Source organism: Prorops nasuta, unplaced genomic scaffold (assembly GCF_024137725.1).
Source record: "Prorops nasuta isolate Cenicafe-Biocafe unplaced genomic scaffold, Cenicafe_Pnas_1.2 PNAS00003, whole genome shotgun sequence".
Taxonomy (NCBI): domain Eukaryota; kingdom Metazoa; phylum Arthropoda; class Insecta; order Hymenoptera; family Bethylidae; genus Prorops; species Prorops nasuta.
The window spans coordinates 2156032-2174249 of NW_027116800.1; the positions used below are offsets into that span (position 1 = coordinate 2156032).

The window sequence follows — 18218 nt, forward strand, 5'->3', positions numbered from 1 at the left end:
AGTCGTGCATTTCTTTATTAAATCTGCTCAAATTTGGGTCTGCGCCACAGCCCTCCCTTCATAAAATAAATTTACATTATAGAAAATAATTTAATTTTCTCACAGGATATATTCGAAAGTATAAAACTAAAATTTTCTAGTGCACTGGAGAAATTTTCACAAGCAACGAACTGAATAGATATTAGAAGTGATATAATAAATTTAAAGTTTAATTAATGTCATTGAGAAATTAAGACTTGTAATTAAAGGAGCAACTAAATTATGGTGTAGAAACTGTATCAAAAGTTAGCTGCAATTACATTGAATTCTAATTAGCCCCATAGATACGGTAAAGTTCGATTCAAACAATCGCCCGGTAGTTAAGGTGCAAGAACCCGCCCACGAGCAGATTAGCATGCGCATGCATGATTGTGCACTACGCTTGTATGCTTGCAGGAACTCCCTCACCCCTCCACTTGAAAAAATTTGTTTCAGCAATGATTATAATTGTCAACACATCATCGAATTTAAATGTTACAGTAATTTTTTATTATTTACAGCCTAGTCTATATAACATTAAATAGTATAGAAATTTGTTAAAATTAAAAGTTATTTAAAATCTGCTTTTCTTATTATTAAAAGGAAAAATTACAGTTTATAATTTCGCTGAGAAATGTGTTTAAGGAAAGATCGAGACAGTACTAATGATTGCGTCTACGTGATGTAACTCCAATTTGCTTACATTGTTTATGATTTTATTCTCATATCGTCATCGATAATTCAGGATTCCTCGGAATAGGCTTGCGCAGCACATAAGTTGAGAGGCAACTGCCAAATTACTCACTCATTAAATAGCATTGCAAAAGCGGGCCAGTATAGACAAATATTATATAAATTACACAAACGAATGCTGTTTTTACACTGCTTAAAAAAAAATAAAAATTATTGTCGAACATGTGCTAAAAATCTTGATATCGAGCAATTGGATTGCGAAAAGATTACAAGTTTTTTGGGAAAAAGAAAAAATTAGATGGGTTGTGAGGAAGGAGTCGCGCGGTAACCTTGAGCGGTCCATATTGAAGGTCAGCGTTGGATATGCGAGAAAACGTGAGGTCGTCGATTCGTTGCATCACGTCGCGTTGCATACTACGTCACAACCAAATCGGTCATATGACGTAACCCATCAGGGGATAAATAGAGGCTCTCGGTGTTGGTAAGAGAAGGTGACGAGGCTGCGGAAGGTCGATATGCCCATGGTCCCTACTATTCTTTTCTGCACCGGCCCGTCACCGACGAGCTTTCAACGCTGATCCATTCAGTTTCAATTCGATCGCCGCGAGTTTAGCTCACTGCTCATCTATCCTCAGGATTCTCGCAATAACGTCCGCGAGAAGCTTCCTGCTGCAACAAGAAAATTGTGTCGTTCGTTACTAATTTTAGCTATCGGATCTTGTTTCAATTTCGACATTTTTTGCATTGCTTCATTTTATGAATTTTCAAACATTTATTTATCTACTATTTTAATTTTTCTTTTGGCACCCCGAAAGCCTCAATCCCCGTACAGATCCCACCATTCTCGTTCTTCACTCTCGTTATTAGTTTTTGAGAAACGTCGATAAATTTACCATTTTCAGTTGCAGTTACGAAACTTCTCTATTTTTAAAATCTTAGTGCAAGCGAGGATAAGTGCACGTTTTAATTTTCAATTCTTCCGTGACCTGAGAAATCTTGAGAATTTTTATTTCGAAAGGCATTCTTGTTAAGTGATAGTGCGTGTTATTGATAGTGTCAATAAATTAGTGACTCACTGTCATATGCCATGGATAAAATAACTTCGACATGAACTTGTACTTCTCTGAGCAATATGCATCCCAAAGGTAAGGTGTATTTTTTTCTAGTCAAAATGGAAAATCATTAAGCATTTCTTGCAAGTGCATTTTATTTTTTACGAGTAGCAGAATAGGTTTCAAAGAGAACTACTCAGTAACCAATTACTCGATCTTACGAATAACTTTCGAATTGGTGTGAATACACCATTTTTTCCGTCTTACGTATGCGACCATACGTATTACGGTAAATATTTCCACCCAGGTCATTACCATATGATAGAAGGCAAAGTACAATTTATGTTGCCTCTTTATCAATTGACTTTATTCATTGCCTTATATTTATTTTCGGACTTAAGGCAGGAGTTCAATGACCCCCTTGCGAATATGGTTCACCCTAATTGAACTCCGCTTGCGTGTTTAAATTTAACCATAGAAACAGAAACGAAAATCTGGTCCGTTGGCCTGATTTTCGCCTTGTGACGTAATACTTTGAATTCTTCCAAACTATATCGATGCAAAGTCATCTCTTAAATGATACAGAAAGTTTATCTTTCCATTAAAAACGAATCTTACGGATTTACATCATTCGAAAAACAGTGGTCTTCGGTAACATCAGACTGTACAAAGCTCCTTTGGGTAATAAATTTGATTTAATTAATTACTATATTGAATGATAATTGAGTTTAGAAAAAAAAAGGAGACTCTGGAATTGCAAGCCTAAGTTTTTCACTCAAGCAAGATTATTCTTAGGCTGCATTCGCTCTTGTAGTCTCTGGGCTAATGAAACTAGGAGGCCGCATGCGTCGGAACGCTAGGCGCCGCTGTTTCGTGCCGGCGCCGCGACGCACCAGCGAATCGCGACAATAACGTTTCGAACCGCTGCTTGGCTTGATCGTGCCGCGCCGTACTGCACGAATTTCTTTAAGAAGACTCGTTCGACCTTGCACAAAGACTTCAATAAACTTCAAAGTTTACTCGAATCTTTCCCTTTCCGGATTCTCTCGTGCCTAACGTCTCACCGACCTTTTCTCATAGGTATATTTAATCTTTTTTTTACACTCTCAGAGATTTCTTCACGAGTACCTATCAGTTATCACCACGTGCCACAAACGTCTTCCTCGGAATACCTCAGTGATCTAAATTGGATTAACATAGTATATCAACAATAAGGTTTACAAAGTATTTTGGTAGGTTGCCGGCCGGTGAACTGAAATTTCGATCTAATTTAACGTCGCGTCATTTACAGTTTTGATCAAATGAACGGACTCGGCCAAAACCTGACACTGACAAAACAGACTTTCGTCACAGATATACTCGACGAGGACGATCTCACTGAATTCTTTCTACTCGAGGACCACTCGTGATACCGGGTGTACAGCCAACTGATGTCATCTTCTAAAAGTCATGATAAAAACAGTGACTTCATCCCTTCAGTCTTATTGGCTCTTTTGCTTTTTCACCTTGACGTGTGGGATTTCATAGATTTTTTTGGGAATCAAAAGAGAAAGCAAGTTTTTTTCCCTTACAGTTTCGTCATATTAAAAAATATACTTCGATCCAAGTAGCTTTCGGAATAACATCAATTATTATGACAGTTGTCTGGTTATTGTTAACTAATATGTATGTACGAGCAAACGCTATACTGGTTTCCACATTAGACAAATGTTGGGTTAAATTTAGTAATGAAAGCATCCGTCTACAAAGATTTGACGACAAATCGTAACTTGACATTAATGCTTGCTGGTCGGTATATAACCAAAGAATATCTCACAAATGCGTCGCATCTATTAAATTCATATCGTAGGAATTTTTTTCATCAGCAATTTTTGCTTAATTTGGTTAAATAGCGTGATTATATAGTCAGTAGTTTGACGTGGATTTTCCTTGAACTTTGACGCGAGTAAAGAAAATTTTTGGGCGCCGAGTAGTGGCCAGGATATCCATACATATTTCGATTCTACTTTTAGCCAAGGCTGCGGAGCCTCTAGTCTCGGGCTGGGCCTCAAGCCAGCTCCAACACGCATTTCCGATTCTAAATCCGGCGCGTCCCACGGGATATCTCGAACGAAAACTTTTTTACTCCTCACTCATGACCCCTCAACCCCTGACCTATTCACATCTTTTCGCAAAAGCGCGCAAAATTTGTAACGTATGATTTTCTCACTTCATCGCGAGATAGTTTTACTGGCCCGAGCTATTTTTACCTGTTTATTTCCAAAGCTGCAGAGTCCAAAGCAAAGCAGTCTCCCGCCATTCGCTAAATTAGACGCGTAGTGCTTTCATAACTTTGAGTAAACAGTCGCAACTTGCGTCGCAACTGATTGACCTGTTTGTAAAACTTTCTTGTACAAATAGGTCATGCGTGAAATTATAAGTGTCTCGATCTTTCTTTCGTCGGCTCACATTGTAATTACCGAGTTAGTTTTGAAGTTAAAGAAAAGTGTAGGATAATATTGATAGGAGAAGTGGGAGAGTATTCCTTTGCGAGTAAAGGGAAAAGAATTGATGAGAGCATATACAGTATAGGATATAAGAGTGAATAAGAAAGAGGGACGGTGGTTGCAGGCTGGTTGGATCGTTGCGGGACAAGTCGGAAAAGGCGAGCGAGGATCTGGAAGCGCTCGAAGCGATCGAAGGAGACATCGAGCGGCTCAGGAAGCGCCTGAACGAGACGAGAGAGATCGCATCCGAATTCTACGTTTACGGTGCTGACCAGGACAAGACCGAGAGTGACCTGGACAATTTACAGCATCACGTAGAAGAGCTTGTGAACTCCGCAAAGAAGTTCACCGCGAGCACTAAGGCGCGGTACCAGACTAGCCAGCAGTTGGTCCCGAGTGATCTGGCCCAGCATCTCACAGGACTTGAACTTTGCTCGGAAGCAACGACACAGACCATGGAGGAGAAACAGAGGGAACAGAAACGAGCCAGGACCACCAGGTCTGATTACCTCACCGACGTCGACGAGGTTCAGGCTTGGATAAGGCAGGCAGAATTAAAAGTGCAGGATAGGTCTGTGGAGCCTGTCACTCTGAGGGAATATCTCAGGCAAATCCAAAACGAGCTGGGCCCGATTACTGACAAGCTCGAACGACTCACGAGAAATGGCCGAAGTATCGTGGAGAACACGAGGGACGAGAACGAAAAAGAGTTGATAGAGGATACAGTGGCCAACCTGACCGATCAGCTGGCACAGCTGAGAAGCTGGCTGGACGAGAAGAAACAATTGGTCGGGGACACCCTGGATGCCTGGCAGAGGTTCATGACCTTGTACGAAGCAGTCAAGGTTTGGACGGAAGAGAAGAGACAGTTCCTAGTCGAACCCTTGAAACTCGGTACTCTCGTACAGGCTAGGCAAAGGTTACACGATTATTCGGTACGTTTCACCGAGGATGCTCAACTTCCTCACAATAAGAGGATCCCATTTTTAGACAGAATTCTTTTTGTAGACCGCTGTGAAAAGCTGCAAGCAGGTTAACAAGAATCTCAGCGATATGGGCAGGGAATTAGAGAGTATCGGTCAGGTGACTAGCGTAGGTGACTTGCCAGAGAAACTCGCGGAAGCCGAGGAGGCCAAAGTTCAGGTGGAAGGTCAACTTTTGGAAAGGGTTGGTTTCCGTAATAATTTTAGAATTTAATCCACCCTCATCGGTCGGATTGAGCTAATTTAATCACTTTCAGAACGCCCTTTTGCAAGAGACCAGTGAAGAGTGGGAGCAATGCGAGAGAAAAATGAAGGACGTGAAAAATTGGATAGAGAAAGCTAGGCAGACGTTAGACTCTGCGCAGAATAAGAAGAAGCCACTGCGCGATCAGCACGCGATCAGAGAAAAGATGCTGAGTGATATAGCTATTCAGAAAACAAAGATTACTATCTCGGTGGAGAAGCTTCAGGTTCATTTTAGGTCGGGGATTGGAGGTGACAGTCGAGTTAGGGAATCTGCAGATGATCTATTGGCAGAGCTCGATTCTCTTCAGGGAAATGTTAAGGAACAGGCAGCATCATTGGAAGCTTGCCTTTTACAGATAGATCGTTATCAACAGGTTAGAATCGAGTCAATTAAGGAATGGGCCAGACTCTTAGAATCTATCCACATAGGTTTTTTCTTGCAGGATATTCAGCAACTACGTCAGCAGATCGTTCAGGTGGAGCAGCAGCTGAGAACAGCACTGAGCCCAACGTACCTGCCCAACGACAGGGAAAAGGCTCTTCAGGAACAACAGGTAGGCTCGCCTTCTCCCAATTTCCACCCTTACCTTGCACCATGCTGAAGCAGCAGTTCAGTTTTGCATTTAATTGCTCGATACCAACTAAAGGCCACCACGATAAACCTCGTGATTTTTATCTACTTTTATTCCACTCGACCAGTAAAGTCATCAGGGGGTAGTATTCTTCTATTGCACTACTATGACGGACGTTACTATTAACCAGTGCACCTCTAATATCTGGATCTTTATAACACTGATCATCCAATAATTTTCTCCGTCACTAACTCTGATTAATTTAGTCTATGGAAGCACTTCGATCTTTTAGCAATTCGATAACCACCCTATTTACATCCCTTAAAGTCCCATCCATTTTATATATCGCGTCCTTTTTTCACCTGAATAAGCAAAACAAAACTCTATTTCTCATTCTTCATTTATTCTCTCTATTAACGAGCACAAAATGATTAACATTTCTTTTCTGATTTTCTTTCTATTCTTTCTGACTTCTTTTACTTGGATATGATTTGCTGGAAGGGAGGATATTGCAAAAGTGTAAATTGTTTGTTCATGGTGGCAGTTCATTTGCTGGGTAGTGGTTGGTATCATGTATCTAACTAGATGTAATTACTACTGTTCACACTTGCAAAAATAGTTTGCCATTTATCGCTCACCATGTAAAACACTTATTAATCATCGAAGAGGATTACTTGATTTTGCTTGTTGCGTTATTTTGGTTTTATCTTGTCTCTTATCACGCGTGTAAACCGCTACTCGTAAATACTTTCACTTTTTACATTTATTTGTAAGTAGTGTGTGTTTTGTGTGTATGTTAAGAAATATCGCGCAATATCGCACCACAAAGAAATCAAATGTTAATATAACTATGTTTGGTCATTTTCGATGACCTTGAAAAAAGAGAATTGCAAGAAAATCAAGTGACCTTCGTAACACGTGCAACAACAAAATGACGAGCCAAAAATAGTATTATTTTTCCATTTCTGTTCGTTGGTGGATTATATTTTCATTTGTGAAATTTTGTTCTCCCCTTCGCCTCGCCCATCAACCTTTCCACTTTTGACCATCGCTCAACTACGCTAAACTGCTATTTCACCAACGTCGCTTCTCTCACCATTTCTCCACTCAATAATTTCTTCGTCGATCCTGCCACTCGTTCATTTATTCGTGATCAGAACTGTCGAGAGAGGATTAAGTCGCTCCAGAGCAAAATTCAGTCGCGAGCTGAGAGATCGAAGCTTCTGGTGCAGCGTGGTACGCCGGATTTAGAGCCACTGGATCCCTGACAATAGAGATCTACCCCCGTAAACGAACCTGACGAGAAGAATGATTTCTTTTCTTAACGTGTGTCGCCTTCGGCGACGAGCCTCCACGTTTAACGAAAGCGACGAGCAGCCGAGGGATCGATCATCAATGACCGTGTAAAGTCATTGCTGACGATCCCGAAGCAGCCGGTTTTTAGTATACGATAATTTTATAAAGTTTCTATCGAGCAAGTTTCTATCTGTTCCAACTGTATTCATGTAGACTCGAATTTAAGGGTATACGATTATAAGAGTTAAGAATAAACAAGCAGTTTACCTCTAATTAGTTATTGCATTCATTAGAACCCCTAGATCTATCAGCTATAGGTTTATAAAGTTATTTAGAATTTAAAAAATACCTCGTAAACAGAAGCAAAATCACAATAGAGACGGTATGCCTTTATGTCCCCGAATCCCAAAAGACATTAAATAAAAAACAAAAAATTGACATTGTCTTCTTTGGCCACAAATGCAGAGCCTGCAGGCACGGATGGAGGGTTGCAAGCAGGGAGCGAAGATCTTGCTGGATCAGATCTATGCAGTGGATCCTCACTATGTTCAACCTTGCGACACCAAGCTAATTGGTCAAGGTCCAGGTCAAGGCCAGGTGTCATACGCGGACATAGCGGCAGGTCGTAGCAGTCCCAGCTCGAGGGGTGCTAGTCCATTCCGGAAGCAAACGGATGAAACCCCATCTCCTCAGCCTTTGGCCATTCAAGTGCTGAGACCCACAGTGCAAAATTTGGCGTTAAAGAGCGATGAACAAAATGTTAAAGTCAATGTTCAGCGGCGAAACGTTGACGAGGAGAAACCGAGGTTGAAGGAACAGGGAAAAGAAAGTAAGACAACAAAGCCTTTCGAGGAAAAAGTTTCAAGATCATTGAAAATAGAGCAAACGACGCATAGAGGAAGATCACCAACGAGAAGGTGCGTTCAAAAGCACCAAGTGTTACCGAAGGAAGTGAAGGTGGTGCCTCCTGCGGTGCAGGTTGATGAGGTGAAGGGCGATAACTCGTCACAGGAAAAGAAACAGGAGAAATTGGAAATTACTGGTGCTACGTTATCAGTAAGGGAAGAGAGGAGAGGGCGTTCTCCAAGTCCAATGTGGGTACCTGGTTCCACCACATATGCGGATATTCTTCGCGGTAGATCTACCTCAAGGACTCCCTCGGTGGAGCCAGCCCGACAGGAAATGGTCCCTTTAACGAAAGAGATTAAGCAGCCCTTACGAGAATCAGAAATCGTAGCACCCGAAGTAAAATCTAAGTCTAGTTCGAATATCGAAAATCAGCCGGAGCTACAAAAAAATATCCCTATTACCGTAGCGCAGAATGTTGAAAGTTATCCTAGTAATACTCAAATTCCTGCGCAGTCTCAACCTGCTACCAGTCACGATTGGTCCAGTGAGAACTATAGTGTGATGCAGAAGAAATTTGGGAATGTACAAGGTCAAATACAAAGCACTGGAATTTATAATTATATGCATCAACCAGTGCCTGAACTAGTGGGATACATAGATTCGCCTATTGGAGCTTACCCTATGGGTCCCTACGTTTACACAGCTGGGCACCATCAACAAATCTCACAGCTCGACACTATGACCTTGAATCCTTACGAAGCTCAGCTGACTTATAACACGGAGCACTACCAGGTTGCTCCTGGTAATTATTTGCCCAATGAAATGTACCAGCACGGTGTCATGCAGCAGGAGCAGTGTGCCAATTCCAGCTTGGTTCATAGTTTGCCAGTGGTTATGACGAATGTGGAGGATAACATTGTTGGTAATCAGGAATCGAAAACGTTGAACGTTTCCAATGTGGCAATTTCGGAATCACAAGTTTCTAATGTTACAAAAGAGCCTGATGATAGTATTAGTCTTCCAGTAGAGAAGCCACAAGTGCCAATTGTCGAAGAGAAAGTATCAGAAGATATTTCTGACGTTAAAGGACCAACTTTTTCATATGCTCAGATATTGTCTCAGGGACTTAATCCTAAAGTTAGCAATTTTTCAATTACAGCAAAATCTAGTATAGATAATTCTGTTAGGGAGAGATCTTATTCGCCCAAATCCCATCAAACCCAACCCCAATCAGAAGAATCGAAAATCATTGAAGAAAGTGTGGAATCTAAACCAGTTAAACAGTTTAAGGACGATGATTGGGGTACGATGAGAAAGCGTGATTTAAAAAAGAGACCTGACAAATCAATACAGTCACGACACGATTCGCAAAGTAAAAAATCTAATGTGGAGCAGCAAAATGTCCAACCGGAGGCAATAAAAAAAGGAAAAAATAGTCGAGCCAAGCAGCTTCTGCAGCCGCGTAATGAGACAGTTCCAGATGTGAAAGTCAAAGAGATTGACGTTAAAGCTGAGAAGAAAGACGTAAAAGCAAAGGGTGACACTAAAGTAGAAAAAAAAAGTGAAGTTAAATTGGATAGGAAATCTGATGTAAAGCCTGAAGGAAAGCCAGAATTAATAGTAAAGGAAGAAAAAGTTATTGAAGAGAAAAGAATTGAAAAAGAGGAAGTGGAAAGAACTACTCAAGAAAAGAAAAAGAAGCCAAAGAAAAAGAAAACTGAAAAATCAGAAGGCGATGATATAGATAAAGCCCTAAAAGAAATTGAGAATATGGAAAAACAGAAATCAAAATCTCAGAAAGAAAAATCAAAGGATCAAGTGAAGCCAAAGGAAAACCTTCACAAACCTGTGGAATCAGAACGAGAAGTATCAAAAACAGTTAGTGATGTAGAAGTGTCACGAAAATCAAGCGTAGAACAGGTAATAGAAGCTGACAAAACGAAGCAAGATAATAATAAGGAAGATAGTACGAGTAGTATTCCAATTATCAAATCAACCCTTAAGCGTAGTAAAGATAAATCTGTTGCTCAGAGTAATGATAATAAGATTGTAGTTGACACGGTATGTCAAGCAAAAGTCGATGAAAGTAAAAAATTAGTCAAAGAGGAGAAACCTGATGGATTTAAGAATATTAAGTCACAAGAAAATAAGAAAGAGACAAAGTTGGTATTGCCAGAAGTACCTAAAATTGATGAAAATATTTTGAAAGACAAATTAATTTCATTAGAAACACAACCTGCTGAAACAGCTGTTCAAATAGAAAATGAAAAACTTTCAAAGGATAAAAAATCTAAGAAGCAAAAACAAAAAGCAGTTGCTCAAGATAAGCTAAAAAGCAATGTGAAAAAAGAAAAGGCAACCAAGGCTGAAATATTCTCCACGGATCTAGAACACGAAGAGAGGACTAGTGAACAGAAAGTTGAAGAAAAAGCTGTAGAAACAGATCTGAAAGAAAATGCATCTAAAAATGTTACAGATATTTTAGCAAAGAACAAATCAGATATACAAGTTGACGAAGAAAAAATTATAGAAATCAAAGAATCAATAGAAAATATTGAAAAACCTATATTAGATGCTAAAGAAATAGTGGAAAAACTCGATGAAAAGACCGATTTACCGCTTGAAAATGTAACAGCTAAAGCTGTAAAATCGAAGAAAAACGAAAAGTCTAAAGAAAAAGTTATGAGTGAGAAAACTTCACCTACTTATAATGTCCAGTCAAAGGAATCGTCCAAAATTGAAGAGACTTCGAAAAATATTGAAGGCAGTGAGGAAATTCTTGAAAGCGTTACTGATGAAACTGTATTTGAAATAAAATCTGTAGAACAGAATGTCGAAAAAGCAGGCCTTCAACAGGTTGAAGTTAAGCCTAAAGATACTCCGATTTTAGAAATAATAACTTCAGTCGCAGCATCAGAGAAACTTTCAGAGACTGTGAAAGCACTATCTCCCAAAACTGATAAATTTAAAGAAGTAAAACAATTGATATCTTCAGAAAAATCTATCCAAGAAGACAATTCAGTTCAGGTATCAACTATAGAAACAAACACCTCAGATGCTTCACATTCAGTTGTAGAAGTTAAGAATGACAAACTTCAGCAAGGAGAAAAGATTGATGAAAAACCATCGACAGAATTCTATGACAAATTGCAGGAGGAAATTAAATTTGAGCCAGTAGAGCCGGTTGTAGGTAAAGCTTTAATAATTGAAAAGACAGTGACAACAGTGACTACAACGAAAAGCACAAACTCCGGGGATTTCAAGCCGCCGGCCATAAAATCTGTAAAATCCGTCGAGATTATAGAAAACGTGCCTTTACCTAAAAGTGTAGGTTCAAAAGAAACTGATATAATCACTTTGCGTCCAGAGAGTGTAGAAGCTAGTTTAACCACCACTTATGCTAGAGTTAGTAATGTATCAAATATTCAATCCATAGATGTAGATCCCACAAAAGTAGGCCTTGATGATATTCTTCATTTCGATGAGCCACCGTTGTTCGGTAGCGTTCAGGATAGGAAAAGAGGTCATAAAATTGTATCACCACTGAATCAAGACAACGAGGAAAAGGACAAACCAATATCTAATAAACTGATTGACAGTATGCCTAAAATATCTGAATTAAGTTCAATTGAAACTGAAAATGCATTGTATAATACGTTCCTAGAAATTTGCAAGCCATATTGGCTCGATTACTATAGCTATGCCAATGCCGAGTACGATTTTTATAAAAAGTACAAAATCATCACGGTTTTCGAGGAATCACAGCCACGCTCATTACCTGCCACTGAAAGACCTGAAAGCATGGAAAGAATTGTTAAAGAAGCTGTAATGAGAAAATCCGACGAACGAACTGAAGAAAAATATGTAGAAATATCTAAAGATAACTTAACAAAGTTAGAAGATAGTAAAAATTCAGAAGCAGATTTAGGATTATATGCTTTAGCATCAGAAATTCCAATCACAGATTTTTCTGAATTCGAAGCACGGTGGGTAAAGTCTAAGCTTGATGAAGAGAAAAGGTTAACAGTGACTTCTAACAAAGATGAGAACGAATCAGAAATAACTGAAATACAAATTGAGGAGGAGCCTAAAACTAGCAATATCGAAACAGTACGAAGTAAAAAAATAAGTAGATTTCCTAGTGAAGTTGAGAAAGATATTATAGTGATTAATCAAGTTGATACCAGAAGAGATATTAGCGATAAAAAACATTTTGAGTCAAACGATAATAATAAGTGGATGGCAAGGTTAAAAAGTCCTGGGGTTGTGGGTGAAGAAGATTATGACGATACAGAACCGATTACATTTGAAGTAAAACGATCCTATGTTGACGAAGTACAGGCTCAACCTACGGAGGATCATGAAAAAGTAATTGAAGTTAAAACTGAAGCTGAGGCTAATACTTTGTCAGGAAAGGCAAAAGAAGCTGGAGAACCTAAAATATCTGAAGTGGTTAAACCAGTGCATTTAGTATCTGATGATTCCTGGATGGATCTACTAGATGAAGATATAGTCATTGAGGATGATGATTTTGATGAAACTGAAGCTGTACCCAAAGCTAAAGCTCAACCTGTTGCTGGAAATCTACCTAAGGTTGAGTCTCAGCTTGAAGTCGAAACCCAGCCGAAACTTCCGGCTCAGCCTATTGTCGAAGCCCAGTCAAAAGTCAAGCCTCAGCCTAAAGTTGAAGCTCTGCCCAAAGTTGGCCCCCATCCGAAAGCCGAAGTCCAACCAAAACTTGAGGCTCAGTCTAAAGCAGAAGCCCAACCAAAGGCCGAGGATGAGCCCAAAGTCAATCCCGTATCAAAAGCGGAGGCTCCACCCATAGTTGAGCCTCAGCCCAAAGTTAAGTCCCAGCTAAAAGTCGAAGCCCAAGCAAAAATTGAGACTCAACCAAAACTGGAGGATAAACCTGTAGTTGCAACTAAAAAAACAGATGTAGGAAACATTAAGGATGAAGCACCCAAAGATATTACTGCTGGTATTAAAAATGAAATGGAAGCTGAAAGTAAACCGATCGTAACGGAAATCAAAAATATGGAAACTTTTGTAGGCGGCACAGAAAAAGATAAACCAAAAGAACAACAAAAGAGTAAGAAAGAGAAAAAATCCAAAAACGCTAAGAAAGAAAAAGAAAAGAAGCCAGAAATCCTTGATACAACCAAAGATAACTCGTTATCGGAAAATAATACGAAGAAAGACGAAAACGTGGAAGGAGCTTCGGTTCAGGGAACTAAATCAGAAGTATGCATAAAAGAGACAAAAACTGTAGATAGCAAATTAGTTGAAGAAATTAAATATTCAAAAAATAAAGGTGAAAAATTATCGTTAAAAGAAGAAAAACCTAAGAAGAAAGGTGATAAAGGAAAAATAAATGACCAGAAAGAAAAGATAATTGAGCCAACTCCTAATGAAGATGCTGGAAAGGAAAAAGATATTAAAGTTTGTCCAGAATCACTGAAATTTGATAGTCGTTTAAATCCTAATGCAAAATCCTGGGCATCAATAGTCATTACTGGACCTACAACAGATTCGCCTCAAATTGAAGAAGTACAAAATGATAAAGAAATTAATAATTCTGAAACGTTACCTACAGTTGAAGATATAAATGTAAAAGTATCAGAGCAAATGGAGGTAAAACCTTTAGATGTACCAACACCACCTGCAAAATCTAAAACATCCAAATCATCGAAAAAACAGAGAAAACAGGAAGCATCTACAAGTCAAAAACTTATAAAGCCTCAGCAGCTAGAACACGAACTGACTATATTAGATATGGAAACGAACCCAGAAAAAAATTCAGAAGTTGTAGAAATAATTTCAAGGGAGAGTGGCAAATCTTATGCCGAGGTTGCAGGCTCCCATAGATCTTCTCCACAGTTAAATTTGGAGGAAGCAGAAACTGAAAAGTCAGTTTCGTTAAACATTTCTGAAAACTTAGCAAAGTTAAAAATGATGGAATGTGTTTCCGAGACTTCTACAGATAAAGATCTGGAGGTTACTCAAACAGAATCGACTAAAGAAACTCTGGTTGAAGAAACAGAAGTAATAAAAAAGGAATGTAGTGAAATTGAACATTTGTCATGGGCTGAGGAAGTTGAAGAAGCCTCAGAACTTGAAACTAATTCATCTACTGTACGATCATCTGATGCTTTTCTACCAGAAACTAGTTCATGGGCTGCTATTGTTGGAAAGAGAGCTATTGAAGAGACTGCATCTTCGTCTTCAATGCCTACAAGTAAACAAATATCTGAACCGCGACTACCTCCACATGTGCAAATTATTGTTGAAGAAGCTCCAGAACCAGAACCTATTGAAAATATTGTACAGGTTGATGAACAAGGATTCATGGAATTTGTCAATCGGCGGGAACTACGTTCGAGACGATCACGATCTCGCTCTAGAAGTATGAGACGTGATGACAGGTCACCGTCTGGTGAGTGTGCACCAAAAAGTAAATCTGAAGGGACAGAATTATCGATGAAAAGGCCTCTGAAAGAGTCAAAAGATGATAGACAAAAATCAAAGAAACAAAAGAGTAAAGACCAGAAGAAGGAAGGAAAAAATAAATTTGAAGTTCTCAAAGTAGTCGAAAACATTCAAGTACAGCCTACCGAGGCGAAGCAAATTGATGAGAGTAATAGTGAGAAGATAAAGTGTAAATCGGATAAGGAAATAATAGAGGAAAAAGAGATAATTCCTGAGCAGGTTCGAAAAAATGATACTGAGAAACTTGAGATTAGAGAAGAAACGAAGTCTGAGGAAAAGCTTGAAGAGAAATCAGAACACATTTCCGAGCAAAAAAATAAGCAAAAAGGTAAAAAAGATAAATCAGCCAAGCAGGGAGTAGAGAACAGGGAAGTAGAAAATATTAACTTGGTTAAGACAGGTGAGGTAATAGACAAACTAAAATCTATAAAAAATGAAGCAATTACTGATAGTGGGTCTAGACAGGAAATTAAAATAGAATTAAAAGCTTCGGAACCTGAAGAAAAACAAAACCAAGAGGAAGCTACACAAGCACCGGTAAAAAGACAAAAACAGAAGGAGAAGCAAAAGAAAGAAAAATCTTTAATCGGAACAATTTCTGATATAACTATTGAAAAACAAATGACAGAGACAATTAAGGATCCAGAAATCTCTTTAACTGAACCTGAAATAAAAGTTAAAGAAGCAGCAGCAGAAATTCCAACAATTATTGAGAAAGAGATACAGACAGTTGAAGTTAAAAATAAGGATCCGGGAATATCAGAAGTTCGTTGCACCGAAGAAAAGAAAGGTAAACAATCTAAATCGAAAAAAACCAAGCTTCAAGATAATAAGAAAGATGATGAGAATAAATCAAAGGATGAAGTTGATACTCCATCAATTACTCAGCGAGGAGTAGCTTTACAAGCTACTCAGGTAACTGACGAGAAAAAAATAACAGAAAAGCTTATAGAGCCAGAAATTCCTCTAATCGAATCTGAAATAAAAGTTGAAAAAGTATTAGAAGTTCCAGCAATTATAGCGAAAGAACCGGAAATCACTGAAGTTAAAAATAAGGAATCAGAAATATTAGAAGCTCATTCCACTGAAGGAAGAAAGGGTAAAAAATCTAAATCAAAGAAAACGAAGTTCCAAGATTGTAGGAAAGGCGGTGACACGAAATTAAAAGATGAGGTTCATAGTCCAACGATTCCTCAGCAAGAATTAAGTTTGGAGGCTAATCAAATCGTTACTGAAAAACAAATAGAAAAACTGAAGAATTTAGAGACTCCTTTGGTTGAATCTGAAATAAAAGTTGAAGAAATATCGAACATTCAAACAAACTTAATTAAAGAAACAGACATAGCTAATCTGGAAGAAAATGTACCAGATATACATCCTGCTGAAGAAACAGCACGTGAAAAGTCGAAAACTAAATCAAAGAAAGGCAAGTGCCAAAAAGAGGAAAAAATTAAATCAAAGGATGAAATTGATACTCCATCAGTATCTCATCAAACAGAAAATGCAAAGACTGATCTGATAGTTATTGAAAACAAAGAGCTAATATCAACAACTAACGAAATTGATAACATTGATCTTATCAGCCAATCAGCAGAACATTCTCGTCTGGTGATTCAAGAAAAATCAGAACAACTAATACTAGATCAATCACAGCCAACAATCACGATTCAAGAAATTCCTGAGTGCATTCCTCCAAAAGGAGAAAATGCTAAGGACGAAATAATTAACGTATCTAAACAAGTGATAGAATTAAATGAGGAGGTGACAAAAATCATTACTGATGACTCCGCATTATCACCAGTTCCAAAAACTGTTGATACACTGAAACGAGCCAAATCACCGAAAGTATCTTTAATTTTAGAGAAATCTGCTTCGTTGGCAGCGGAAGATGCTCTTCCGGAAGTAAGTAGGGACATAGAATCTGATAATTCTGAACAAACAAAAGTTCAGTTTTACATTGCAGATGAAATGTTGGTACTTAGCTCGGAGAAAACCCAGAAAGAACCTTTGGCTTTCCCGAGCGAAGAAACAAATGAAAATCTACCAGCAAACTATTTATCATTAGATGGTGGATTCTGGTTAGATAAAAGACCTTATCATGAAGCTGAGCGAGATCTTTTCGAAGCCTTGGCTTCGAGATCGAAAAATCTAGCTTCCAGTAAAGCTCAGAATGACCCAAAAGATGAGGATAAAGATGGGGATGGGGACCAAGGAAATGATAAAGGGCCCAAAAAAGCTGTACCTTCCTGTCCTTTCTCAGGTTCGCCCAGAACAGAGCGCTTAGTAGCCGATTTACCTGGTGGAATTTGTAGTTGGAGCGACTACAGTACCTATTTATCAAATGAACCGATTGACCACGAGACCTCGCATATCGCAAACAAATTTGAACAAATAACGGAAGTCAATTTGATAGATGATAAGTCGGATAGGGATAATGCTTGGAGCGACTATAACATCCATTTATCCAACGAAAATCCAAGCAAACTGGATTATAACCCGCAACCCGTGCACAGGATCATCGAGGATTCACTAACCGATTCTAACATATCTCTAATCACTCCTGAAAACCAATCAAGCTTAATCGATCCTAAAATCCAACATGCTTCGTACCTCAGCCAGAGTCCCTATCCCGATTTAGGTAGGACATGGGAATTTCAACGAGGAAGTCACGAGAACAAAAACAAAGTGGATGCTGACGCTGAATTAAGGACCAGAAGTATCAAGGTGCGACAAGAATCAGTCAATGCTCAATCATGTTCAACGAGTTTTCAAGTTACTGTTACTTGTATCTATACATATACCACGCTCATTTGTTGTTTGATTCTATTGTGTTTTCTTGGTTTATATAGTGCTTTCTTATTTTACTAAATGTTGTTTATAAATTTCCATTACTAATCGTTACATTTTTCGAATGCTTTTTCACCTTAGTCATTGTCGCTGCTGCTGCTGCTACACCTTGCACAAATGTAAATATTCAATGTTTACCAAGAATTATGACGTACATTTATTTTTAATCATTTTTATTTGAAAACAGTTGATAAGTTTTGAATACTTCACGACGCAGGCCACTATACTGTTATAAGCTCATACTCTGAACTTGATAAATGGTCTTCAATTTAAATGGACATGTACTGCTTTAATGGAACATACGTGTAAATTAAGAAGACTTTTTAGTTTTTATTATTTTGTACATAAATGTGTTTGTCTACACACATATATGCTATTGATAAGGTGTAATGCAGTTGTATGAACAAATCCTTACTTACTAACGATTGGTCAATGAATAATAATTTTGTTTTATTAGTTTATATACAAATTACTTCTTCTTGTAACCAGCATGTTTCCATTATCTAGCATAATATTTTATTTACTCGTTTGCTGACAGTGACCTAATTTTTTTACAAGACTGATTAAACTACTCGATTGATTTTTTTCCACAGGTTTTTCTTAAAATTGTGTCATAACCAATTAAAAGCTCGGTGTTATCTAAAATAACGTGCACAAGCACGATTTTGTGATTTTTGGCATTAAACC

The 18218-nt window shown here is 38.4% G+C and overlaps 1 protein-coding gene across 9 annotated transcripts in view; it reads left to right on the forward strand.

Annotated features, from left to right (window-relative positions):
- Msp300 (Muscle-specific protein 300 kDa) overlaps nt 1–18218 on the forward strand; it is an 83036-nt gene that overhangs the window by 40035 nt on the left and 24783 nt on the right. For all 9 annotated transcript variants that reach the window (XM_066747840.1, XM_066747833.1, XM_066747837.1 and 6 more), the window contains 5 exons: nt 4374–5184; nt 5258–5416; nt 5490–5852; nt 5922–6032; nt 7812–17408. In XM_066747840.1, coding sequence (XP_066603937.1) covers nt 4374–5184; nt 5258–5416; nt 5490–5852; nt 5922–6032; nt 7812–17408 — 11041 coding nt within the window. The remainder of the gene's footprint in view (nt 1–4373; nt 5185–5257; nt 5417–5489; nt 5853–5921; nt 6033–7811; nt 17409–18218) is intronic.